The 27,669-nt window shown below is 52.5% G+C and overlaps 3 protein-coding genes across 3 annotated transcripts; all 3 read right to left on the reverse strand.

The window, feature by feature from the left end:
* Positions 1-1,862: 1,862 nt before the first annotated feature.
* LOC102445099 (olfactory receptor 14C36-like) lies at positions 1,863-2,798 on the reverse strand. The gene has a single exon (XM_006131449.2). It carries the CDS (start codon positions 2,796-2,798, stop codon positions 1,863-1,865), a length of 936 nt encoding a protein of 311 aa, XP_006131511.2.
* Positions 2,799-13,263: 10,465 nt separating this feature from the next.
* LOC112546463 (olfactory receptor 14J1-like) lies at positions 13,264-14,199 on the reverse strand. The gene has a single exon (XM_075912154.1). The coding sequence runs from the start codon at positions 14,197-14,199 to the stop codon at positions 13,264-13,266; it is 936 nt and encodes a 311-aa protein (XP_075768269.1).
* A 6,056-nt stretch (positions 14,200-20,255) lies between these two features.
* On the reverse strand, positions 20,256-21,191 carry LOC102444402 (olfactory receptor 14C36-like). The gene has a single exon (XM_006131446.2). The coding sequence runs from the start codon at positions 21,189-21,191 to the stop codon at positions 20,256-20,258; it is 936 nt and encodes a 311-aa protein (XP_006131508.2).
* Between the last annotated feature and the right edge of the window lie 6,478 nt (positions 21,192-27,669).

Here is a 27,669-nt window from a genome sequence, read left to right on the forward strand (position 1 = left end):
CTGTGGGACAATGGCACTCAATGGGCCAAGGACACACCTCGGGAATGGTGACTCATCCCTAGGGGCTACCAGCAGGGAACACAGGGATAGGCCATGGGCCAGGTGACCTGCTGTGGCCAAGGAGAGACCAGGAAGGAAGGATAAATTTGCCATGTGGCCATCTGCATTTTGGACTCAGCTCAGCACTTAATCCTAGAGACAGCAATGCAGGGATCGAAGGGCCAGAAAGAACTGTGGACCCATCCTGACCTAGGATGTGCAACAAGGACTTTTAAGCCAGCAGTAGCAATAAACCTTTAGATGGTAGATGCTAAAGGATTGGCTCAGCATGGTTTGTGGGTAAGATCCAGAGATTAAATTGACCAGGGATCTGTGGCTGGTTTCTTGCAACCGGACAGAACTTGTTCAGGGAAGGTGAGATTGGGTGCTGGACCCCTCACCTGTGAATGAGGCCTGGGGCCATCAGGGGCATGGATATTGCTGGGGTGTCGGAGGGGTTTTGCTCATGAGGCTTCAGGCAGGCAGCTGAAGTGCTCTGTGGGACTGGTTTGTGGCCTGTGTGGAGAGGTCACCAGTCTGGGGGCTGTAAGGAGCCCTGGATTTGAGCAATTCGCCCTGAGCAGATGCCCTCAGCTGTGCCCAGACCCGGCTTGGTCTGTCACAATGCCCAAGACTCACCCAGGAAGTCCCCCCAAGAGAAGTGTTTGCCCTCTTCACCTAATACAGCCAGGGCAGGGGAGAGCGGATGTGTACACTGGGAAATGCCAACCAAACAGACACAGCTGCAGCTTTCTAAGGGCCCACACCAGGGCCAAGGGTCCTTCTCTGTGGCTGAATAGTTCTGTTCCTCAGGAAGCAGCTTCTGGCTCAAGTACACGAAGGGGTGTTGCTCCCCCTTTTCTTGCCCCTGCATCAGCACTGCCCCCAGCCCCGTGTCTGAGGTGTCCATGAACACCATAAAAGGCTTTTCAAAGTCTGGGTTTACCAGCACTGGGGCTCTGACAAGGGCCTCTTTCAGAATACACGGAGCCCTCTAGCACTGCGTGGTCCGGCCCACCGTGTCTGGCTTCCCCCTCTCACACAGCTCCATGATCAGGGCAGTGATGGAGCTGATGTGGGGCATAAAACTCAAATAGTACCCTGCAATCCCAATGAAGGCCTGGGCCTGATGCTTGATCTGGGGAACCAGCCAAGGATATGGCGCACGTAAGGTACCTCTGCCATCGTCACTGTGCACATCACCTTACACATCGGGACGTCCCTCCCTGCAATTTGAGCCCATTGCTCCTTCTTCTGGCATCTGCCCCCACTGAGAACAGCCTCTCTCCATCTTCGTTGGAACCCCCCTGAAAGTAGTTGAAGGCTGCTCTCAAATCCCCTCTCACTCTGCTCTTCTGCAGACTGAACAAGCCCAAATCCCTCAGCCTCTCCTCATAGGTCATGTGCTCCAGCCCCTGAATCATTTTGGTTGCCCTCCGCTGGACCCTCTCCAATGAGTCCACGTCCTTTCTGTAGTGGGGGGCTCGGAACTGGACGCAATACTCCAGATGTGGCCTCACCAGTGCCGAAGAAAGGGGAATAATCACTTCTCTGGATCTGCTGGCCATGCTCCTCCTAATGCGCCCTAATATGCCATTAGCCCTCTTGGCTACAAGGGCACCCTGATGACTCATGTTGTGTAACTGTGCTGTTAAATCCCTGAGAAAGAGGGACAGGTGTGTATCTAGATGGGGGTGTGTGAGGAGCACATTCTGCTCCCATTTACACTGGTCTAATGCTAAATTAACCCAGGTAAGATCAGCGGCGCTAGTCCAAGTTCCATCAAGAAGCTGAAGCTGCAATCATAAGCACTGAAGGACATTTCAGTTCTTGGAGGTTAAAATGTATCCCATTAACTTCTTCAGTGAAGCTTTGAGCTCCTTGTTCCTCATGCTGTAGATGACCGGATTCAGCATGGGAGGCACCACGGCGTAGAGAACACCCTCCAAGAGGTCGAGATTAGCTGCTGAGCTGGAGGTGGGTTTCAGGTAGTCAAACAAACCAGTGAAAAGTAACAAGGAGACCACAGCGAGGTGGGGGAGGCAGGTGGAGAAGGCTTTGTGCCGGCCCTGCTCCGAGGGGATTCTCAGCACCGCTCTGAAGATCTGAGCGTACGACACAAGGATAAAAGCAAAGCAGTTTAAACCTAGAAACACACCGAAGGCAATAACCCCAATTTCACTGCGGTAAGAGTCGGAGCAGGCCAGCTCGAGGAGCTGGGGGATATCACAGAAGAATTGGTTGATGACGTTGGACTGGCAGAAGGGTAACATGAAGGTGTTCCCTGTGTGAAGGGCAGAGTAGACAATACCCACAAGCCAGGAACTAGCTGCCATTTGGACACAAGCTCTCCGGTTCATCGCTCGCTCATAATGCAGGGGCTGGCAGATGGCAACGTATCGGTCGTAGGCCATGACGGTGAGTAAGGCAAGATCAGTTGAAGTGAAGACTAAAAAGAGAAAGAGTTGGGTGACACATCCAGCATAGGAAATCACCCTGCTGTCCAGGAGGGAGTTGGCCATGGACTTGGGGATGGTGGCGGAGATGGAGCCGAGGTCCAGGACAGACAGATTCACCAGGAAGAAGTACATGGGGGTGTGAAGACAACGGTCAAGGACGACAGCTGAGATGATGAGAAGGTTCCCCACCAGGGCTGCCAGGTAAAGCACCAGGAACAGCACAAAGTGCAAAACCTGCAGCTCCCGGACTTCAGAGAACCCCTGGAGCAGGAACTCAGTCTTGGTGGTTTGGTTGGACATTTCCTTCTTCATCTGATGGCTGTGGAGAGACAGGGGTGGGGATTAGAGCACGAGACTGAGTCCACTCTGAGAGCGTGAGTGCCAGAGGCAAACGGCACTCCCCACTTGCATTCACTTGGCTCCTCTGCAGTCTCCTGGCTCCTCGACAATATACCAAACTGCATCCGTTTTCCCCATCTGACGATCGGGCTCAGGACACGGCTGGATAAAATGCAGCATGAAGGACGGCACAATCCCAGTGCAACCTCATTGTCCGAGCTGGCTCTGTTCCTGCCACCAACAGCAGGCCCCGGATTCGGGCATGAAACTAAAATACCGATGGTGCCTGCTCGCCGCCTGCTGCAGAAATCGCACAGAGCCAGCTCCCGTACAATGTGTCCTCTGTCACGCCGCAGGGACGCCCGGCTGCCTGCTTACGAATGACGTTAGGACACAAGGTTCCTCTTCCATCTCTGAGCACCGATGGGCCCATCACAGGGTGACCATATGTCCCAAGGCTGACTACAGGACACCTGGTCAAAAGGCTCATATTCAAATGAGCAGACCGGGCAAATGTCATACAAACAATCGGACATGAAGCTGATGGAACACCTGTTAAAAAGGGAAAAAATGGTGTAATAGCATCATAGAACTGAAAGAGACATTAGAAGGTCATCAAGTCCAGCCCCCTGCTCTAGGCAGGACCAATCCCAACTTAATCAACCCGGCCAGGGCTTTGTCAAGTCGAGACTTAAACACCTCAGCTATGTCTAGACTGGCGTGATTTTCCGCAAATGCTTTTAACAGAAAAGTTTTCTGTTAAAAGCATTTGAGGAAAAGAGCGTCTAGATTGGCACGAGCACTTTTCCGCAAAAGCACTTTTTGCAGATAAGCATCTGTGCCAATCTAGATGCGCTTATGCGCAAAAATGCCCCGATCGCCATTTTCGCAATCTGGGCTTTTTTGCACAAATGAAATCTGAGCTGTCTACACTGGCCCTTTTGTGCAAAAGCTTTTGTGCAAAAGGACTTTTGCCCAAACAGGAGCAGCATAGTATTTCCGCAAAAAGCACTGATTTCTTACATGAGATCGTCAGTGTTCTTGCGGAAATTCAAGTGGCCAGTGTAGACAGCTGGCAAGTTTTTCCACAAAAGCAGCTGCTTTTGCGGAAAAACTTGCCAGTCTAGACAAAGCCCTCTAGGGATGGAGACTCCACTACTTCCCTAGGGAACCCATTCCAGTGCTTTACCACCCTCCTAGTGAAATAGTTTTTCCTATTATCCAACCTGGACCTCTCCCACCACAACTTGAGCCCATTGCTCCTTGTTCTGCATCTGTCACTACTGAGAACAGCCTCTCTCCATCCTCTTTGGAACCCCCCTGAAGGAAGTTGAAGGCTGCTCTCAAATCCCCCCTCACTCTTCACTTCTGCAGACTAAACAAGCACAAATCCCTCAGCCTCTCCTCATAGGTCATGTGCTCCAACTCCTGAATCATTTTGGTTGCCTCCGCTGGACCCTCTCCAATGCGTCCACATCCTTTTTGTAGTGGGGGGCCCAGAACTGGACGCAATACTCCAGATGGGGCCTCCCCAGAGCCGAATAAAGGGGAATAATGACATCTCTGGATCTGCTGGCAATGCTCCTCTTAATGCAACCTAATATGTCATTAGCCTTCTTGGCTACAAGGGCACACTGTTGACTCATATCCAGCCTCTCATCCACTGTAACCCCCAAGTTCTTTTCTGCAGAACTACGACTTAGCTGTTTGGTCCCCAGCCTGTAACTATGCTTGGGATTCTTCTGTCCAAAGTGCAGGACTCTGCACTTGTCCTTGTTGAACCTCATCAGATTTCTTGGGGCCCAATCCTCCAATTTGTCTAAGTCCCTCTGGACCCTATCTCTGCTCTCAAGCGTATCTACCTCTCCCCCTAGCTTAGTGTCATCCGCAAACTTGCTGAGGGTGCAATCCATTTTTACACTTAATTTGGCAGAGTTTATGTTCCTTTCTATTTACCTCACTAAGATTGTTTTAAAAGATGCCTTTTTATCCCTCATTGCTTCTTTTACGCAGTGGTTAAGCCGCGATGACTCTTTTTCAGTTTTTCTATGTTTTTTAATTTGGGGTATACATTAAAGTTGGGCCTCTATTATGGTGTCTTTGAAATGTGTCCTAAGGGCACCAGGACGTCTGGTCGCACGAGCTAGTAACACCACTCGGTGACCTCTCTGCTGCGTCATTTACCTCAGCCGCTTAATGCCTGTGCAGGGCCGTGGGTCTGAGGACAGGCCCGACGAGGAACAGAACAGAACATCTCTGGTCATACCCAACAGAGCCCCCAGCTCAAACCCCTCCAGCGCATCATTGACAATCTGCAACCTGACCTGGAAAACAAGCCCCCCTTCTCACAGCCCTAAGGAACAGGCCAGTCCTCGCCTGCAGACACTCCCCACCTGAAACAAATTCTGTCCAGAAACCACACGGCACACCCCTGACACATTCACCCAGGAACCCAGCCCGGCAATCAGCCCCGGTTGCAATCCTGCCACACTTCTACACAAGCTTCTCCAACACAGGAGACAACCACAACAGCCACCGCCTCAAGGACTCAGATAACTGCACATCCACCAATGTGATCTATGCCAGCAAGTGCCAGCAATGCCCCTCGGCCGTGTGCATTGGCCAAACCAGTCTCTGTGAGAAAGGAGAAATGGACACACGTCAGACATCAGAAATGGTAACGTGCATAAACCAGTAGGGGAACATTTTAACCTGCCTGGGCACTCAGTCCGGGATTTAAAACTCGCCCTTCTTCTAGAAAGGAATGTCAGCAGCTAAGTACAGAGAGAGAGAATACAGAACTCTCAACAGATTTTATTGAGAAATTGGACCGGTACTCTGGTCAGGACATTAACTGGTCCGTGCATTACAAAGCCAGTTTCTCCTGCCTTTACCGACCGCATTTCCACATCAAAAGCCAAGTATAGGGCACACCCAGCTTACTTAGACTCATTAAAGCGGGTCCTACAGTGGACAGAGATTGCTTCTGCTGTTCTATAGATCTCTTCACTTCTGTTATTTCCACTCCCATTCACCTGAGGAAGTGGGATTTGCCCATGAAAGCTGATGACCCCCTCTCTGTATTTTGATTAGTCTCTGAGGTGCCACAGAACCACTCGTTGTCTGTTAGTACATGTCTGTTTGGTGCCCCATCCACAGTGTGTGTGTGTAGCTGAGGGGGAAATCTCGCTCCCCTGGGGTACAGAGCCCCCAGAAGGGTTCGAGGCTGGAGGTCAAATCAAATCAGTGAGGCAGGAGAGAAACCTAGAAGAGAAAACTTTATTATGCATGCATGCAGGCTGGCGGCCGTAGCAGTCAGCCCTGAGTTACAGGGTTTTTGATCCTTTATACAGAATGCTTAGACAGTTCAGTTGTGGATTGTTTTTCTTTAACATATCAAAGTCTCAGCAGAAGTACTCTGAGACTTCTGTTCACCCCAGGAGTGCTAGAAGTAAGTTTTACAAAACAAAAGCACATGAGAATGTGGAGTGAGTGGTCTTACAAGGCAAACTGTGACTTCGAAGTAGGAATAAGATCCTCTGGAAAAGGGCTTTTTTTCCGGAGGATCGGGGCCAGTGTAGACGCTCTTTTCCGGCTTTTCTAAAAGCTGGAAAAAAGCGGCGGACATTTTTATTTAAATGCCGCGGGGGATATTTAAATCCCCCGCGCATTTCCCTATTGCGATTTCAAAAATTACTATGCCCCTTCCGGAAAAGGGACCAATGTAGACGTAGCGTATGAGTATCCATGAATTTGAGATAGTCATTTGTAAGGGTCTTTGATTAGAGTTAATTTGATTTCACTCTGATACAGGGAGAGAGGCCTGGAAAACTTTTAACCCTTACAGCAGTTTTCTTTTAGAGAGTTTTGATTTCTGCACAGTCCCCCCTTTGACACAATTGGAGTTATTGGATTTTTCCCACATAGCCAGCGGCAGAGTGGAACAAAGGAGATGGGGTGAAAGCAAGAGATGTCAATGCTAAATCCTTCGAGTTCCGCAGTGTCTGCAGGCCGGGCTAAAAGAGACAGGCTCTGGCCAGGGCCTTCCATTCGCTCTTCATCTATCTATCTGTCTGTCTGTCTGTCCCCACACCCTGTCTGTCTGTCTGTCTATCTGTCTGTCTATCTTCCTTCGTTCGTTCGTTCGTCTCTAAGGTTCCACAGAACCAAACATTGTTTTAAAACCCAAGATGTGCCTTGGAAAATTCAAAACATCTTTTTCCTCGGTTCAAACATTTTTCAGGGTTCCACAATTTATCTGCCGCGGGCTGGTTCTCACTGAACTAAACCTGGCTGGTGCCTTTGGACTGGCGGAAGGGTGACATGGAGATGTTCCCAATTTAAAAAGTTTGGGTTTCACACAATTGCTGTGACAAGTTCCCTTGTTCTCTGCTGGGGGAAGGAAAATCCTCCCCCGCCATGAAGCTCTAAAATAATGAGCGAGTGCTGTGACCAGTCCTGCAGCGTTCCCTTCGTAACTCGTGTCTAGTATGAAATGGCCCCCAGCTAGCCGCCCCTAAGTACATTGAATTGGAGTAACACACTCACCGTGCTGGGCTCCCTAGCCTGGGATCTATTTCACCACCAGGATTCTCAGTCACTGCCTAGCCATGGACCGGCCAGCGATGCCTCTCCAGCATGTTTGTGAGTGCTGGGTCTCTGCAGTTCCTGGCAGGCAGGGACCCGCCCCACAGTCGGCCGCTCCCAGCTCCTCCTCAGGCAGGCTTCTCCGAGAGGTGATGGAGTAAAGAGGAAAAATCCCCCCCTGCTCTGAACTGCTCCCGGCCGGCGCTTGCTGCGAATAGGGGCCCAGCTTGTCCTGGGGCTAAATAGCCGACTCCGGTCTCCAGGGCGGGGAGATCTCACCCCAGCAGCAAACTGCCTGCCAGGCTGCTCCCGCTGCCGCTCAACCCCCAAGGGGAACCACCCCATGTGCCCCACGATGGCAGCAGCCCTGGAAGGACCGTAGTCTAGACAGAGCCGGGCTGAAGCCCAAAGGGGAGGGAAGGAGATTGCAGAATAAACTAGCTATGTGTAGCACTGACATGTCCTGCTGTAGCTCAGAGCCGGGTGGACCTACAGCCCCGGCTGGCCTGGAGCAGCCTCGTCCTCCACAGACGTTTGGTCTCCTGCGTTCCTGGAATCCCAGGGCTGGAAGAGACCTCAGGAGTCACTGAGTCCAGCCCGCTGCCCAAAGCAGGACCAACCCCAACTCAATCATCCCAGACAGGGCTTTGCCAAGCCCAGACTAAAATCCTTCCTCTGGGCGCTGCACCAGCATCTCTTGGGATGCAGCCCCCAGAGGACCCCAGGGCTCTGGCTTCCCCGGGTGTTTGCCGTGGGTCGCACAGAAGCAACCAGAGGGAAACGCAGCGTCCGAAACTGGAGCATATCAATACCAAGCTGGTTTGTGGCTCCCTTCTCACCGGAACAGAGACACATGTCCACCTGCTGGGCCCAGCCTCCAAGGAGGAACACCCTGAGCAGACCGGGAACGACTGCCGGGCTCTGCACGGGATGGGGAAGGAGCTGTGAGCACAGGTGGGGCTGTCGTCCATAATCCCAGTCAAGGATAGGGTCCGAGACACAGACTGACACAATCCGGAGGGGAATGCCTGGCTGTATGGCCAGAAGGGGATCTTTTCCTTACCCAGGGGATGCTGGTCCAAGAACATTAGAGTGGCCAGACTGGGTCAGACCAAAGGTCCACCTATCCAGTGTCCTGTCTGCCCTCAGTGGCCAATGCCAGGTGCCCAGATGGGAAGGAATACAACCAGGAATCCTCATGTGATCCCTCCCCGTCACTCACCTCAAGACAAAAAGATACTACAGATACCCATTCTACCCATCCTGGCTAATAGCCACTGATGGACCTAACCTCCATGAATCTATCTAGCTCTTTTTTGAGCCCTGTTAAAGTCCTGAACTTCACCACATCCTCTGGCAAGGAGTTCCACAGGTTGACTGTGCACCGAGTGAAGATACACTTCCTTTTGTTTGTTCTAAACCTGCTGCCTATTAATTTCATTTGATGACCCCTAGTTCTTATGTTATGGGAACAAGTAAACAACTTTTCCTTATTCGTTTTTTCCACACCTGTCAAGATTTTATAGACCTCTCCCATAGTCCTCCTTAATCTCCTCTCTTCTAAGATGAAAAGTTCAAGGCTTTTAAATCGTTCTTCATATAGGTCCCGTTACAAACCCCTCATCATTTTTGTTGCCCTTTTCTGAACCTTTTGGTGACCCTAGTTCTTATACTGTGGAAATAAGTAAATAAGGGTATGTCTACACTACAGAGTTAGTTCGAACTAACGGACGTTAGTCCGAACTAACTTTCATAGGCGCTACACTAGCGCTCCGTTAGTTCGAACTAAGCGCTCCGCTAGTTGGAATTAAGTTCGAACTAGGTAATCCTCATTTTACTAGGATTAAGCCTAGTTCGAACTAGCTAGTTCGAATTAAGGGGTGTGTAGCCCCTTAATTCGAACTAGTGGGAGGCTAGCCCTCCCCAGCTTGCCCTGGTGGCCACTCTGGCCAACACCAGGGAAACTCGTCTGCCCCCCTCCCGGCCCCGGACCCCTTAAAGGGGCACGGGCTGGCTATGGTGCCCGTGCCAGGTGCAAGCCTGCCAGCACCCAGCCAGCAGACCCTGCACCTGGCACGGATCGAGCCAGCCACCCGATGCCCCCCAGCCCTCCCCCTCTTCCCAGGACCAGGCTGGCGGCTCCCGGGAGCTTGCCCAGGACCGCAAGAGGTGGGCACCTGCCTGGGCTAGTGCGGACATCGTGGACTTCGTCCACGATCTCTACACTAGGCACAGGAAAGTGGCCGTCTAGGGCAGGAGAGCTGCCAGCCTGGCCACCCAGGAGCAGGTGTGCATGAAAATCAAGGGGGTGCACTGAGACCCCCGACCCTGAGCCCTGAGCTTACTATGGCCGTCCTGGGTCAGACCAAAGGTCCATCTAGCCCAGTAGCCTATCTTCCGACAGCGGCCAACCCTAGGGACCCTGGAGGGGATGGACCGAAGACAGTGACCAAGCCATTTGTCTCATGCCATCCCTCTCCAGCCTTCGACAAACCTTGGGCAGGGACACCACTCCTACCCCCTGGCTAATAGCACTCCATGGACCCAACCTCCATGAATTGATCTCACTTCCCTTTAAACTCCGTTCTAGTTGTAGCCTTCACAGCCTCCTGCAGCAAGGAGTTCCACAGGTTGACTCTTTGCTTTGTGAAGAACAACTTTGTTACTAGTTTGAAGCCTGCTACCCATTCCTTTCCTTTGGTGTCCTCTAGTCCTTCTTTATGGGAACTAATGAACAACTTTTCTGTATGCACCCTCTCCACCCAACTCCTGCTTTTAGAGACCTCTATCCTGTCCCCCCTCCGTCTCCTTTTTTCTAAGCTGAGAAGTCCCAGTCTCTTTAGCCTCATTTCATATGAGACCTGTTCCCAACCCCTGATCATTGTAGTTGCCCTCCCCTCTCCCAGCCTTTCTCTTCCCCTCTCCCACCTCCTTTTCCCAGTCTCCCCCAGTTTTGTTCAATAAAGACAGATTCCATTTTTTACCACAATTGTCCTTTATTTTGTACATCAAGAAAAGGGGCTAGGGAAGGGTAAGTGGAAGGAGGTGAGGGAGGAATGGGGTACGAGCCCACGATGGGGAGGACTGGGCTGGCTCTGCGGGCTTCTGGGGGTGGAAGCTCTCCTGCAGCCCCCCAATTACCCCCTCTCCCCAGATGGCAGCCAGCGGCAAGTGCAGCCAGGCTGATGGCCGAGTGGTGTGATGTGCCTAGTGTGGGCACTCCGGGCACTCCAAGCCAGGCCTGCTATGCAAGCGGGGCACCCCTGAGAACTGTCTGTCCGGGGTGGGGGTCGGGTCCCTTTAAGCGCAGCCCTCGGCTAGCCTGAGACAGCATCTCCACGCTCTAAGTCCTCCTCTGATGCCCTGCCGGCACTGCTTCCGGCCATCCTTAAGCCCTGTTCAGGGTCCACTTAATGTGGACATGCTAGTTCGAATTAGCAAAACGCTAATTCGAACTAGTTTTTAGTTCTAGACGCGTTAGTTCGAATTAGCTTAGTTCTAATTAACTAATTTGAACTAAGTTAGTTCAAACTAACTCTGTAGTGTAGACATACCCTATGAGAGTTTTTGCATATGTCTGTCTGAGAGTCCGTCTGTCTGCTTGCAAGTCCATTTGTTCAAGGACTCCTTCTAAGGGCTATTTTCTCTTCTCCTAACTTAATGCAAGGTCGGGGTTTGGTTGTGCCAGGACAATGAGAAGTGCCTGGAATGGGACTGGTTTCCATAACATGGAAAGGGAAAGGGCTGATCGGAGAGACAGCAATACTCCAGGATGACCACTGGGGGCAGTGAGTGAAGGGGACAGCAATACCACAAGGTGACCGCAGGAGAGCGGCAACACCAGCGGCGACACCAGCAAGAGAGTGGCCAGCTGGGAACAGAGCTTTCCATGTTGCCGGACCAGTTAAGTGTCTGCACTGCCCCAAACAGAGTTGGGCACCACGGCACCTTCCTTTCTCAGGACATGGTAGGAATGGGAACCATGGGCTGTACCCCACTCCAGGAGATATCCCGCTCCGCAAGGAGAGGCAGGGAACTGTGGCCCAGCCCTGGACCAGTTGCAGGCCAGGACAATCCCTGAAGCCCTGTGGCTGGGGGTGAGAGCAGGACTTTGCCAGGCACGGTCCCTCTGCCAGACTGGCTGGAAACCAGGGATGGCCTGCAGAGCCCCAACCCCCTGACCAGATGTAGGGTGGGGGTGGGCCAGTTGCAGGCCAGGGATGGTTCATGGAGACCTGACTCCCAACCCCAGAAGGAGCCTCAATCTGGGGAGCACAGCTCCACCCCCTTGGAAAAGCCTCCAGAGCTCCCCTTGCACCATGGCCAAGCCCTGTGAGCTCCCCCAAACACCTAGGTCCATGTCTGAAGTCCCCTCCCTGAGTCCTGCACCATCCACTCCCCTGGTGTGCACCTCGACATCCTATGCCCCCTGTCCTGAGTCACTCCTCAGCCCCAGGGCCTTGTCCCATCCCCACACACATACACACACTCGGCCCTGAGCTCCGCCTCTTCACCAGACCCTGAGTCCTTCCTGCCACCTCTTCCACCTCCTGCCCTGAGCCCTGTTACCTCCCTCCCCTGACTCACGTCTGCACCCCATGCCCTGCCCTGAGGAATGGCTAAAATATAAGAAAAGGGAAAAGCAAATACACCAAGCAGACCTCTCCTACCCCAGCCGCACTTCTCTCGCTGTGTATTAAAGAAAGCTTCTCCGGCGGGGCAGGAGAGTGATGTCAGCATCTCACTCTACGGCCCCCGCCCCACAGCTTCAACAGAGTCCCTAGAGGGGGAAGAAGCCGCCATGGCTCCGAGTTCTCCTCCCCCCCTCTGGCCCTCGGCCCTCCTCACAGCAGCGCACTTGTCTGCAGGCTGGCTCTGGCATTGGGGTTTTCTACTCTCCCCGCACCCACTCAGGAAGTCGGTGCTAGCGCTAATCTTCCTCACCGGGTGACAGAGCATCAAGGCCACCAGCACAGCAAAGTCGTCCCCCCACCCCTCTAGCTCATCCCTGGCTCTCCACCAGCAACTGGAGGGGGGCCAAGAGATGAGGGGGAAGGCCAGGGCTGGCGGAAGCCAGAGGGGAGGGAATAGAGGGCCCGAGAGGCTGGGGAGGAGGATGGCGGGGGGGGCCAAGCCACAGCCGGGGTTGTGAGAGGCATGAAGCTGGGGCTGGCAATGCCCCCAGCCTTCCCAACCCTAGGGGGCTGGCGCAGCCCTTGGCCCTCCCATCCCTGGCAGCTGTGGGGGGCTGAGACCCTGAGTCTGGTGCAGCCCCCGGCTACTGGTGGGAGAGCCAGGCTTACTTACCCCCAAAGACAGGGGGGTTGTTGAGCGCAGCGAGCCGGGGGCACCACTCCTTAGGACCAAAAAGGAAGAGGCAGAGACGTCACAAAGACCACTAGTGACTTAGTTGTGGCTGGTGATCTAGTTAAAATGTTAAATCTTGTGAGAGAGGGACAGGTGTGTATCTGGACCATGGGATCCCAAACTGAGGGGCATGCCCCCCTGGGGGGCCACGAGGCAATCCAGCCCCCCTCCCATCATTCCCCCCCTGCTATTTTTGTTTTTCTGTTTTTTGACCCCGGTCAGTTCTTTGGGATATTTTTGCTCAACAAGTTTTACCGCTATTGGGGGGGCTGGCTTTTGATTCTTAAAAATCAAAAAGGAGGCGTGATGCCAAAAAGTTTGGGAACCACTGATCTAGACTGAAGTGTGTGAGGAGCTTATTCTGCTCCCATTTACACTAGTATAATGCTCAATTAACCCATTTAAGTTCAGCAGCGCTAGTCCGCATTGACTGAAGAAGCTGAGGCTGCAAACACAAGAACTGGAGGATATTTCACTTCATGGAGCTAAATCTACACCCCATCATCTTCTTCATTGCAGCTTTGATCTCCTGGTTCCTCAGGCTGTAGATGACCGGATTCAGCATGGGCGGCAGCACGGCGTAGAGAACACCCACCACGAGATCCAGATTAGAATCCGAGCTGGAGGGGGGCTTCAGGTAGGCGAACACAGCCGTGAAAAGTAACAGAGAGACGACAGCGAGGTGGGGGAGGCAGGTGGAGAAGGCTTTGTGCCGGCCTTGCTCCGAGGGGATTCTCAGCACCGCTCTGAAGATCTGAACATACGACACAAGGATAAAAGCAAAGCAATTCACAGCTAAAAATACACCCAAGGCAATAACCCCAATTTCAATGCGGTAGAAGTCGGAGCAGGCCAGCTTGAGGAGCTGGGGGATATCACAGAAGAACTGGTTGACGACGTTGGACTGGCAGAAGGGTAACTGGAAGGTGTTCCCAGTGTGCAGGGCAGAGTTGACAATACCAGCAATCCAGGCACCGGTGGCCATGTGGACACAGGCTCTCCTGTTCATCACTCGCTCATAGTGCAGCGGGAGGCAGATGGCCACGTACCGGTCGTAAGACATGATGGTCAGTAAAGCAAGATCCGTTGAAGCGAAGACGACAAAGAGAGAGACTTGGGCGACACAGGCTGGGTAGGAAATCACCCTGGTGTTCAGGAGGGAAATGACCATGGATTTGGGGACGGTGGCGGAGATGGAGCCGAGGTCCAGGACTGACAGGTTCCCCAGGAAGAAGTACATGGGGGTGTGCAGACGGCGGTTGAGGACGATAGCTGAGATGATGAGAAGGTTCCCCACCAGGGCTGCCAGGTAAAGCATCAGAAACACCACAAAGTGCAAAACCTGCAGCTCCCGGACATCGGAGAATCCCCGGAGCAGGAACTCGGTCACGGTGCTTCGGTTGGACATTTTCTTCCACAGTTCACAGTCTGGCAGCTCTGGAGGGAAGGGCACAGACAGGGTGGGGATCAGTGATACAGGGAATAGCCCTGGTTTCCTGCAGCAACCTCTCATGTGATGGGTGTCCACCATGCCCAGCGCCCGTCCCAGCTACTCCCTAGGGGTGGTGAGTTACCACAAAGGTGTCAATTTGCCTGGTTCCTGAACAGTCCACGGAGCTGCATCTGTTTGCATCTGAGGATGCGGCTCGGGATGGGGCTGGATATAATGCCGTACGACGGATGGAGCAATGCTCCATCCCAACACAACAGCTCTCTCCGTGATGGACCCCCTCTGGCTACGAACAGCCGACCCCTGGCTCAGCCATGGAACCGAACTGCTGAAAGGCCAGTGGTGACTGGTCTCTGCTTTCTGCAGAATCTGACAGACTCACTCAGGAGCTTGCCTGACGGCTCCTTCTGTAACGCCACAGGGACGTCCGGCTGCCTGCTTAGGAGTGAAGTGAGGAGACAAGATCCCACATCCACTGCCAGGCACTGGGGGGCTGGTAACAGGGCGACCATATTTCCCTCGACTGCTCTGTGTCCAGGGGCAGGGTGAATGGTTAAAGTTTGTGGCTGTGGGCTTCCATTCACTCTTCTCCAGTTAAGACCCCAGGACGTGTAACACGTTGGCTGTGGGCTTACTCATAAGAACATAAGAACGGCCAGGCTGGGTCAGACCAAAGGTCCATCCAGCCCCGTGTCCTGTCTGCCCACAGTGGCCAATGTCAGGTGCCCCAGAGGGAGTGTATTGAACAGGTAATGATCAAGCGATCTCTCTCCTGCCATCCATCTCCATCCTGCCTAATAGCCATTAATGGACTTAACCTCCATGAATTTATCTAGTTCTCTTTTAAACCCTGTTATAGTCCTAGCCTTCACAACCTCCTCAGGCAAGGAGTTCCACAGATTGACTGTGAGTTGTATAAAGAAGAACTTCCTTATATTTGTTTTAAAACTGCTGCCCATTAGTTTCATTTGCAGGCCCCTAGTTCTTATATTATTGGAACGAGTAAATAACTTTTCCTTATTCACTCTCTCCACACCACTCATGGTTTTATAGACCTCTATCCTATCCCCCCTTAGTCTCTTCTTTTCCAAGTTGAAAAGTTCCAGTCTCTTTAATCTGCCCTCTACTCAGCTTTACCTTTCAACACTTGTCCCTTTGAAACAGCCTTAAACACAGTTGCTCTACAGTGTTGGGGTTCAGATTTCAGTCCTATTGGACACGATTAATGTCTCCACCCTGGTTTCACTCTAACTTTCCAATGTGGGGGATGGTGTTCAAATTATTTCCAAGGAATTCTTGGTTTCCAGCAGGACAAAATTTCCCAGGAAACACAAGTTTCACTGCGGGAGCTGTCTGTAACTTCAGAATCTTTGGAATACCACTCACAATAAGATACACAATTTCTTGCGTATCCTCCCCCTGTCAGATTGTGGCTGGGGGCTTCCATTCACTCTTCTCCAGTCAAGGCACCAGGATGTTAATCATCTGAGCTGTGAGATGCCCACTTTGCTGCTTGCTCAGTTTTACCATCCAATGGGAGTCCCTTTGAAAGGGCAATACTCATGGTTGCATAGAGCGAGTGGGTTCAGATTTCAGTATTGGACAATATTAACCTTTCCACCCCGACTTTTCACCAACTTTCCAGTTGGAGATAACATTAAAATTAATGCCAAGGTATTCTCGGGTTTTAGCTGAAATCATTTCCCTGGGAAACGTGATTCTTGAAACATAAGCTTCAGAGGGGCAGCCGTGTTCATCTGTAACTGTAGAAACAATGCGTGGCCCTGTGGTACCTAAGAGACTAATAAATATATAGATATAGAATCATGACCTTTCTTGGACAAAACCCACTTATTCAAATGAAATGAGAATCTATCTATCTATCTATCTATCTATCTATCTATCTATCTATCTATCTATCTATCTATCTATCCCCACACACCCCCTCTATCTATCTATCTATCTATCTATCTATCTATCTATCTATCTATCTATCTATCTATCTATCTATCTATCTTGGTCTCTAAGCTGCCACAGGACTACTCATTGTTTTGAAACACGTTATGTGCCTCGAAAAACTCAAAACATTTTTTTACTCAGTTCAATTAATATTTTTCAGGTTTCTCCAATTTATCTGCCATGGGCCGGTTCTCACTGGCCTAAACCTGGCTGGTATCTCTGGACTGGTGGAAGGGTGACATGGGGATGTTCCCAAATAGAAAGTTTGGTTTTCACACAATTCTTGTTTCAAGTCCCCTTGTTCTCTGCTGGGGGAAGAAAAATCTCCTCCCTCCCCCTCCCCATGAAGCTCTAAAAGGTGGAGTGTGCGCTGTGACCAGTCCTGCAGCGTTCCCTTCGTAACTCGAGTCTAGTAATAAATCACCCCCGGCTAGCCGCCCCTAAGTACATTGAATTGGAGTAACACACTCACCGTGCTGGGCTTCCTAGCCTGGGATCTATTTCACCGCCAGGATTCTCAGTCACTGCCTAGCCATGGACCAGCCAGCGGTGCCCTATCTGTGTCACTTTTGCCTTGCCCCTCCCGCATATCTTAGAGCTGCTGGATATCTCCAGTTCCTGGCAGGCAGGGACCTGCCCCACAGAGGGCTGCTCCCGGCTCCTCCTTAGGCCCAGCGGCAAGGGAGTAAAGAAGAGAAATCCCCTCCCTGCTCTGAAACTGCTCCCGGCCGGCGCTCGCTGCAAACAGGGGCCCAGCTTGTCCTGGGGCTAAATAGCCGAGTCCCGTCTCCAGGGTGGGGAGATCTCACTCAGCAGCAAACCGCCCTGACAGCCTGATCCTGCTGCCCCTCAACCCCCAAGGGGAACCGCCCCACGTGCCCCGTGATGGCAGCGGCCCTGGAAGGACCCTGGTCCAAACAGAGCCGGGCTGAAGCCCAAAGGGGAGGGGAGGAGATTGCCGAATGAACTCTGAGTGGGGTTCAAAAGCAACGCCCCAGGGATGCTCCAGAGGGGAATCGTTTGGCCTCTCTCCAGGCTAGAGCTGGACTTGGGCCTGGGGGCTCTGCACGGGAGGGGGAAGGAGCTGTGAGTCAGGTGGGGCTGTCGTCCATAATCCCAGTCAAGGGTAGGGCCCCAGGCAGAGACTGACACAATCCGGAGGGGAATGCCTGGCTCTGTGCCCAGGAGGGATTCCTTTCCTCAGCCGGGGGATGCTGCTCCAAGAACATAAGAACGTAAGAGCGGCCAGACTGAGTCAGACCAAAGGTCCATCCACCCCAGGGTCCTGTCTGCCCACCGAGGCCAATGCCAGATGCCCCAGAGGGAGGGGACACAACAGGGAATCCTCACATGATCCCTCCCCTGTCACCCACCTCCAGAGAAACAGAGGCCAGGGACACCATTCCTACCCATCCTGGCTAATAGCTGTTGATGGACCTAGCCTCCATGGATCTATCTGGTTCTTTTTTGAACCCTGTTAAAGTCCTGGTCTTCACCACATCCTCTGGCAAGGAGTTCCACAGGTTGACTGGGCACTGAGTGAAGACAAACTTCCTTGTGTTTGTTTTAAACCTGCTCCCTATTCATTTCATTTCATAAGCTTGTGAAGCTGGCTTCGAGGGGGGCTGGTCCAATATCCCACCATCTCTTCCAAACACAGAGACCCAGGTGAAGGGGCGGAATGGGTGGAAGTTGCCACGTGGACAAAGAAGAGAGAAGAGGGAGCACTCTGGGCTCTGAGTGGACGTTGTCTTGTGCTCCCATCCCTCTCTTGGGGTGGGACCTCTCCCCCTCAAACTGGGTCCGGGGTCACACCACTTCGCCTTGCAATCGTGATGTCTCCTGCCCTGGTTTCCACCTATGGGTCCTTCCATAGGAGCTGTGACCAGTAGTAAGTTGAGTGACTAGCCAGCCATGAAAAAAAATGGGGGACAATTTACTGACCAGCGTGGGACCAGGGCATCGCAGAAGAGAAAACACCGGCAATGAAACGACTGCAGGAGTTTTGCTGAAAAAAAGAAAATTGGCTTTGTCCTTAGGAAATATTGCAACAGCTTTATCGTCCACAATACCGTCAGACCAACAGAGTGTTTCTACCTTTGTTTGTTCGTTCATTTGTTCCTTCATTCGTTTATACAGAAGAACACAAAATGATATAAGCACCTGAATGCCCGAATCAATGTATAGATGTAGCCCAGAAGGGATCTAAAAGAGACTCCGCCCCTTCTGGGTCACAATTAACAGGCCGATGATCAGGCTGGGCCAATGGTCACTGGGTGCTGGGCCATGCTCAAGGCACAAATAGTTAACAGGAGCTATGGGAGCAGCCCTCGCTCAGGGTGGGCCGACAAACAAGCAATTCACAAATGCCAGGCAGTGAGCCCAGGCCCCGGTTCAGGGTGGGGCCGTGACCTAGGCTCTGCTTGAGGGCAGGTCAGTGAATCGTATAATCATAGAACCTAGAGCTGGTAGAGACCTCAGGAGTCATCGAGTCCAGCTCCCTGCCCAAGGCAGGACCAACCCAACTCAATCAGCCCAGCCAGGGCTTTGTCAAGCCAGGACTGAAAAACCTCTAGGGATGGAGATTCCACCTGCAGGCCAGGGATGGTTCATGGAGACCTGATCCCCAACCCCCAAAGGAGCCTCAATCTGGGGAGAGCAGCCCCACCCTTGGGAAACGCCTCCTTGACACCATGGTTAAGCCCTGTAAGCAACCCCGAACACCTAGGTCCATGTCTTAGAGTACATCTAGACTACAGGGTTTTGTCAACAGAAGTTTTGTCGACGGATAGGGTGTGTCTAGACTACAGGGATTTGTCGACAAAAGTGGACTTTTGTCAACAAAACTATACATAAAGTCGACAGAACTCGGCAGTTTTGTTGATGGCTGTAAACCTCATTTTATGAGGAATAACGCCTTCTGTCGACAGAGTCCTGTCAAAAGAAGGTGTTATTGCATCTAAACTGTCCTTTGCGTCTACACTGCCATGTCGACAAAGCGGCTTGCTTTGTAGACAGAACTGGATGTAGTCTAGATGTACCCATACTGTAGACAAAGCTTCTGTCGACAAAGAGTGTCTAGACTGCATCCAGTTCTGTCGACAAAGCAAGCCGTGTTGTTGACATGACAGTGTAGACGCAAAGGACAGTGTAGATGCAATAATGCTTTCTATCGACAGAACTCTGTCGACAAAAGGTGTTATTCCTCGTAGAATGAGGTATACAGCTGTCGACAGAACCGCCGAGTTCTGTCAACGTTATGTTGACAAAACTGCCAAGTTCTGTTGACATTATGTCGACAGAACTCAGCGGCAGTGTAGACGCAGGTATAGTTTTGTTAACAAAAGCCCACCTTTCTCAACAAAACCCTGTAGTCTAGACACACCTGGTAGTCCCCTCCCTGAGTCCACCCCCCTGGTGTGCACCTCATCACCCTATTCCTCCTGTCCTGAGTCACTCTTTAGCCCCAGGCAGAGATTCCCCGCCAGGTGATGGAGTGTCAAGGCCCACAGCATAGTGAGGAGCTGCTGCTGCAACCCCTGCCACCCTCTACCTCATCCCTGGCCCTCCTCCAGCAACTGGAGGGGGGCCAAGAGGCCAGGGGGCAGCTAGGGCTGGCTGCAGCCAAAGGGGAGGGAATGGGGGGCCCAAGAGGCTGGTGTTACCCATGGCCCTCCACTCCCCAGTGGTTTCAAGGGGCTGAGATGCTGGGTCTGGTGTAGCCCCCAGTTACTGGCAGGAGAGCTGGGCTTGTTTGCCCCCAAAGATAGCACAGGGGCACCACCCCCTAGCATGCCAAAAAAGGAGAGGCAGAGACTTCACAAAGACCACTAGTGGCTTCACTTTGGCTGGTGATCTGTGCAAAATATTGTGCCACTGTGCTATTAAATCCCTGCGAGAGAGGGACAGGTGTGTATCGAGAATGAGGGGAGTGAGGAGTAAATTCTGCTCTTATTTACACGCGTATAAAGCTAGATTAACCCATTTAAGTTCAGCGGCGCTAGTCCACATTTTGTAAAGAAGCTGAGGCTGCAATCACAGCACTGAAGGACATTTCAGATCTTGGAGATTAACCTCCACCCCATCAGTTTCTTCAGTGCAGCTTTGATCTCCTGGTTCCTCAGGCTGTAGATGACCGGATTCAGCATGGGAGGCACCACGGCGTAGAGAACACCCACCGCCAGATCCAGATTAGATGCTGAACTGGAGATGGGTTTCAGGTAGGCAAACACAGCTGTGAAAAGTAACAAGGAGACCACAGCGAGGTGGGGGAGGCAGGTGGAGAAGGCTTTGTGCCGGCCCTGCTCCGAGGGGATTCTCAGCACCGTTCTGAATATTTGAACATATGACACGATAATAAAAACAAAGCAATTCAAACCTAAAACCACACTAAAGCCAATAATCCCAAGTTCACTGAGATAGGAGTCGGAGCAAGCCAGCTTCAGGAGCTGGGGGATTTCACAGAAGAACTGGTTGATGACATTGGACTGGCAGAAGAGTAACATGAAGGTGTTCCCCGTGTGCAGGGCAGAGTAGACAATACCAGCGATCCATGTACCAGTGGCCATGTGGACACAGGCTCTCCTGTTCATCACTCTCTCATAGTGCAGCGGGTGGCAGATGGCGACGTGTCGGTCATAGGCCATGATGGTCAATAAGGCAATATCTGTTGAAGTGAAGAGGACAAAGAGAAAGACTTGGGCGACACAGGCAGGGTAAGAAATTGACCTGCTGTCTAGGAGGGAGTTGCCCATGGAATTGGGGACGGTGGAGGAGATGGAGCCGAGGTCTAGCATGGCCAGATTGACCAGGAAGAAGTACATGGGGGTGTGCAAACGGCGGTCGAGGACGACAGCTGAGATGATGAGAAGATTCCCCATCAGGGCTGCCAGGTAAAGCACCAGGAACACCACAAAATGCAGAATCTGCAGCTCCCGGACATCAGAGAAGCCCAGGAGCAGGAACTCGGTCACGGTGCTTTGGTTGGACATCCTGTTCCTTAGCTCAGAGTGTGGTAACTGCGGAGGGAAGGGCACAGATAGGGGTGGGGATCAGAGTGATATATGGAATGGCCCTGATTTCCTGCAGGACCCTCTCATGCGGTGGGTGTCCACCATGCCCAGCGCCCGTCCCACCCAGTCACTAGGAGCAGTGAGTGACCACACGGGTGTCTGTTGGCCTGGCTCCTGTACAGTCCACGGAGCTGCACCCGTTTGCACCCTCTGAAGGTCGGGCTCAGGATGGAGCTGGATACAATGCTGTATGAAGGCTGGAGCAAAGCACAACCCAACACAATAGCTCAACCGAGACGGACCCCCCACTGGCTACGAACAGCCGGCCCCTGACTCGGCCATGGAACTGAACTGCTACAAGGCCAGTAGCGGCTGGTCTCGGCTTTCTGCGGAAATCTGACATAGACTCATCAGGATCTTCCATGACGGCTCCCTCTGTAACGCCGCAGGGACGTCCGGCTCCCTGCTTGCGAATGAAGTGAGGAGACAAGATCCCACATCCACCTCCGGGCACCGAGGGGCTGGTAACTGGGTGACCATATTTCCCTAGGCTGCTCTGTGTCTATGGGCAGAGTGAACAGATAAAGTTTTGGCCGTGGGCTTCCATTCACTCTTCTCCAATTAAGTCCCCAGGACGTGTAACACCTGTGCTGTGGGATGACCGGTTTGCTATTTACTCCGTTTTACCGTTCAACGGGTGTCCCTTTGAAACAGTGTTAAACACGGTTTCTGTACAGTGACGGGGTTCAGATTTCAGTCCTATTAGACATGATTAATGTCTTTCCAAAGTGGGGTATGGCGTTCAAATTATTTCAAATGATTTCTTGGTGTCCAGCAGAAGACATTTCCCAGGACAATGTGTTATTCTCGAAACACAAGTTTCAGTGCGTGAGCCGTCTGTATCTTCGGAATCGACAGGTGCTCCTGTGGCATCTTCGGGTGTATCTGCTCAGCACTAAGATACGCAATTTGTGTAACTGACCATCTTATTTCGATTGCATTTCAAAATGGCATATTTCAAAATTTGGTGCCTCTCCACAGCACCACAATTCAAAATCACATCTTATTTCAAGGCATCTCTTAACCCATGTGGAACAAAGGTTGCAGCGATGCTGAAATAGTGTACCCGTAATTTCAAGAAATATTTTGAAATAACGGGCGGCTTGTTAAGACACGGGGTGGCTATTTTGGGATAATTTAGTGGCTTCCAGTATCCCGAAATAGCCGCGCTGTGTAGACATAGCAGGAGAGACCTCACCCTTTATTCGGCTCTGCTGAGACTACATCTGGAGTATTGTGTCCAGTTCTGGGCCCCCCACTATAGGAAGGGTGATGACTCATTGGAGAGGGTCCAGCGGAGGGCTACCAAAATGATTAGGGGGCTGGAGTGCATGACCTGTGAGGAGAGCCTGAGGGATTTGGGTTTGTTTAGTCTGCAGAAGAGAAGGGGGTGGGATTTGAGAGCAGCCTTCCTGAAGGGGGTTCCAAAGAGGATGGAGAGAGGCTGTTCTCAGTGGGGGCAGATGGCAGAACAAGGAGCAATGGGCTCAAGTTACAGTGGGGAGGTCTAGGTTGGATATTAGGAAAAACTCTTTCCCTACAAGGGTGGGGAAGCACTGGGTTGGGTTCCCTAGGGAGGGGCTGGAATCTCCATCCCTAGAGATGTTTAAGTCCCGGCTTAACAAAGCCCTAGCTGGGATGATTGAGTTGGGATTGGTCCTGCGTAGGGCAGGGGACTGGACTTGATGACTCCTGAGGTCTCCTCCAGCTCTGTGATTCTATGATTCTATGAAAATATATATTGCATTATGAGCTTTCATCAGAAGAGGGTTTTAACCACAAAACGTCATGATGCTTCTATATATTTTGGTTCATCTCCAAGGGTACGTCTAGACTACCGCGTTTTGTCGACGGAAGTTTTGTCAACAGATACTGTCGACAAAACTTCCGTCAACAAAGAGCGTCCTGACACATTGAGTTCTGTCGACAAAGCAAGCTGCTTTGTCGACAGAACTCCGTAGTCTGGACGCAACGTTACAGGCAATAACACCTTCTGTCGACAGAGTTCTGTCGACAGAAGGTGTTATGCCTCGTAAAATGAGGTTTACCAGCGTCGACAAAACTGCTGAGTTCTGTCGACGTTATGTCGACAGAACTCAGCGGTAGTGTAGATGCTGGTATAGTTTTGTCGACAAAAGTCCACTTTTGTCGACAAAACTAGGTAGTCTAGACACACCCTAAAGAACCACGGGACCTCTCGTTGTTTTGAAATCATTTTCAATGATTCAGGATTCAACAGTTTACTGCAATGCTCCGGTTCTCAATGCAGGAAAACTGATTGGTGGCATTGGACAGGCAGAAGGGTAACATGAGAGTATTTGGGTTTCACACAATTTCCAGGAAAAATGCAACTTAGTTCTGAGATGGGGGAAGAAAAAAAAAAACTCCGAGCAGCTCTAAACGTGACGTGGTGGAGGGTAGGGTTAGGGTCCAGAGTGCCCTAGACTGATTAGAAGAATCCCAAGCACTGTTAAAGGCTGGGGACCCACTGGCTAAGCAGCAGTTCAGTAGAAAAGGCCCCGGGGATTCCAGTGGATGAGACGCTGGAGACGAGTCAACAGGGCGCCCTTGTAGCCAACAAGGCTAACAGCATACTGGGGTGCTTTAGAGGGAGCATTGCCAGCACATTATTCCCCTTTTTTCAGCTCTGGTGAGGTCTTGAGTATTGTCCTCAGTTATCCCCCCCCCCCCCCACTACAGAAAGGATGCAGACGCATTGGAGAGGGTCCAGCGGAGGGCAACAAAGGTGATTTGGGGGCTGGAGCACTTGACCTACAAGGAGAGGCTGAGGGATTTGGACTTATTTAGTCTGCGGCAGAGCAGAGTGAGGGGGGATTTGAGAGCAGCCTGCAACTCCCTGAAGGCTACAAAGAGGCTGAAGAGAGGCTGTTCACAGTGGTGACAGATGCAGAGCAAGGAGCAATGGGCTCATGCTGCAGTGGGGGAGGTCTAGGTTGGATAGTAGGGAAAACTCTTTCCCTAGAAGGGTGGGGAAGCGCTGGGATGGGTTACATATTGAGGGAGGGGGATCTCCAGTCCCGGGGGTGTTTCAGTCCCAGCTCGACCAAGCCCTGGATGGGATGATTGAGTTGGGGTGGGTCCTGCTTTGGGCCGGGGGCTGGACGTGATGACTCCTGAGGTCTCTGCCAGCCCTGGGATTCCAGGAACACGGGAGACCAAACATCCCTGCTCTTCTAGAGCGGGTTCTGTGGGGTTCAGGGAGGACCAGGCTGCTCCAGGCCATCCGGGGCTGTTGGGCCACCGGGCTCTGAGCAATAGGATTCTGAGCATAGGATTTTATGAAATCATGTGAGAAGTCTTGAAGGGTTCCCAAGGTAACTCCTCACTCGAGGGTTACATTTCCCCGCTACATGAACCCCTCAGCAGGTGTAAGGGAAGTGACACACTCACCGTGCTGGTCCTGGCAGCATTTCACGCCCAGAGGCTTCAGTCCACTGTCTAGCCATGGGTCTGCCAGTAACACCCCATCTCAGGCTTGTCCTGCCGCTCTTCTCCTGCCTCTCCAGCCTCTCTCTGGAGTTGCTGGCTGTCTCTGAAGTTCCTACAGCACAGACGGCTGCTCCTGGCTCCCCCCGGGCAGGCTGGGCCGAGCGGTGAAGGAGCACAGAGGACGGGGGCAGAAATCCCCTCCCTGCACTGAAACTGCTCCCGGCCGGAGCCTGCTGCAAACAGGAGCTCCTCTTGTTCAGGGACTAAATAGCCAACCCTAGTCTCCATGGTGGGGAGATCTCACCCCAGCAGCAAACCGCGAGCGAAGCTGCTCCAGCCGTGCCTCAACCCCCCAGGGGAACAGCCCCATGTGCCATGCGATGGCAGTGGCGCTGACAGAGCCAGGCTGAAACCCAAGGGGGAGTGAAGGAAATTGCAGAATGAACTAGGTATGGGGAGCAGAGATGTGACCTGCTGTAGCTCAGAGCCTGGTGTCCCGACAGTCCCAGCTGGCCTGGAGCAGCCTGGTCCTCCCTGAACCCCGCAGAACCCTCTCTGGGAGAGCAGGGATGTTTGCTCTCCTGGAATCCCAGGGCAGACAGAAACCTCAGGAGTCACCAAGTCCAGCCCCCTGCCCAAAGCAGGACCCATCCCGACTCCATCGTCCCAGCTGCCCCAGGTGTTTGATGTGGGTCACACAGAAGCACCCAGAGACAAACACAGTGCCCTAAACTTTTGTTAACTGATACAAAGGTGGTTTGTGGCTCCCTTCTCAGCAGGACGGAGACACCCATCCGCCTGCTTGGTCCAGCTCCCCAGGAGGCTGGCGGCCAGGCGGAAGCCTGTATCTGAGACATCACGGAGGGATTGTTAAAAGGCCCTTTGACCACTACCCTGTGCTGCTCACCGACGTGGGCCCCAGGGACACAGCGAGGAATGACCCTGAGCAGAGCAGGAGAGACTGCCGGGCTCTGGCCAGGAGAGTGAGGGAGCTGCGGGCACAGGTGGGGGAGTCGTCCATCCATCCCGTCCACAGTAGGGCCCCAGGCAGAGACCCACACATCCCTGAGGTGACGGGTCCCGGGTGACAGCAATTTGCCTGCCAATCTTGATGTCTCCTGCATGTTTTGTACATGCGGTTCTTTCCACAGCAGCTGTGACCTGCAGTAAGTGGAGTGACGGGCCGGTTGTGCAGACTCAACTCTCCATTGGGAGCACCAATGTGACCTGCTGTTGCTCAGAGCCCAGTAGCCCAACAGCCCCGGATGGCCTGGAGCAGCCTGGTCCTCCCTGAACCCCACAGAACCCGCTCTAGAAGAGCAGGGATGTTTGGTCTCCCGTGTTCCTGGAATCCCAGGGCTGGCAGAGACCTCAGGAGTCATCACGTCCAGCCCCCGGCCCAAAGCAGGACCAACCCCAACTCAATCTTCCCAGAGAGGGCTTTGTCATGCCATGACTACAAGTCTTCCTCTGGGGGATACACCAGCTGCTCTTGGGATGCAGCCCCCAGCGGACCCGAAAGGCTGTTTGATGATGGTCACTAAGAAGCCAGAGGCAATGCTGTGTCCTAAACTGGTGTCAGCTGATCCATTGAGTTCTGGGCAAGCGACGGGTTCACCCTTCGATATCAATGGAGCTGTTTGGATTTCCATTATCTGGGCATCTGGCCCTAAGCCTCCCTAAGGACCTCTGTCAGGGTATGTCTACACTACAAAGTTAATTCGAACTAACAGCTGTTCGAATTAACTTTGATAGCGTCTATACATACAAACCGCTAGTTCGAACTTAATTCGAACTAGCGGAGCGCTTAATTCGAACTAGGTAAACCTCATTCCATGAGGACTAACGCCGAGTTCGAATTATGTAGTTCAAATTAAGGGCTGTGTAGCCACTTAATTCGAACTAGTGGGAGGCTAGCCTGCCCCAGTTTGCCCTGGTGGCCACTCTGGGCACCACCAGGGAAACTCTTCTGCCCCCCTCCCTGCCCCGGAGCCCTTAAAGGGGCACAGTCTGGCTACGGTACCCGTTCCAGGTGCAAGCCTGCCAGAACCCAGCCAGCAGACCCTGCACCTGGCAAGGAACGAGCCAGACACCCGATGCCACCCAGCCTTCCGCCTCTTCCCGGGACCAGGCTGGCGGCTCCCAGGAGCCTGCCCGGGGCTGCAAGAGGTGGGCGCCCGCCTGGTCTAGTGCGGACATCATGGACTTCATCCAGGTTTGGGGGGGAGGCCTCCAAGGTCCACGACCTCCGCACTAGGCACAGGAAAGTGGCCATCTAGGGCAGGAGAGCTGCCAGCCTGGCCACCAAAGGCCACATGCGAACCCAGAAGCAGGTTTGCGTGAAAATCAAGATGGTCCAATGAGACCCCCAACCCTGAGCCCTGAGCTTAGAACATAAGAACGGCCGTACTTGGTCAGACCAAAGGTTGATCTTGCCTAGTAGCCTGTCTACTGACAGTGGCCAACCCTAGGGACCCTGGAGGGGATGGACCGAAGACAATGACCAAGCCATTTGTCTCGTGCCATCCATCTCCAGCCTTCCACAAACAGAGGCCAGGGACACCATTCCTACCCCCTGGCTAATAGCACTCCATGGACCCAACCTCCATGACTTGATCTCACTTCCCTTTAAACTCTGTTATAGTTCTAGCCTTCACAGACTCCTGCAGCAAGGGGTTCCACAGGTTGACTATTTGCTTTTTGAAGAACTTTCTATTCTTAGTTTGAAGCCTGCTACCCATTCATTTCCTTTGGTGTCCTCTAATCCTTCTATTATGGGAACTAATGAAGAACTTTTCTATATGCACCTTCTCCACACCACTCGTGCTTTTATAGATCTCTATCATATCCCCCCTCAATCTCCTCTTTTCCAAACTGAAAAGTCCCAGTCACTTTAGCCTCTCCTCATATGGGACCTGTTTCAAACTTCTGATTATTTTTGTTGCCC

Source organism: Pelodiscus sinensis, chromosome 30 (assembly GCF_049634645.1).
Source record: "Pelodiscus sinensis isolate JC-2024 chromosome 30, ASM4963464v1, whole genome shotgun sequence".
NCBI lineage: Eukaryota > Metazoa > Chordata > Testudines > Trionychidae > Pelodiscus > Pelodiscus sinensis.

Excerpts from the sequence above, each read along its gene's own strand:
- LOC102445099 (XM_006131449.2), bottom strand. The coding sequence starts at position 2,798 with ATGTCCAACCAAACCACCAAGACTGAGTTCCTGCTCCAGGGGTTCTCT.
- LOC112546463 (XM_075912154.1), bottom strand. The coding sequence starts at position 14,199 with ATGTCCAACCGAAGCACCGTGACCGAGTTCCTGCTCCGGGGATTCTCC.
- LOC102444402 (XM_006131446.2), bottom strand. The coding sequence starts at position 21,191 with ATGTCCAACCAAAGCACCGTGACCGAGTTCCTGCTCCTGGGCTTCTCT.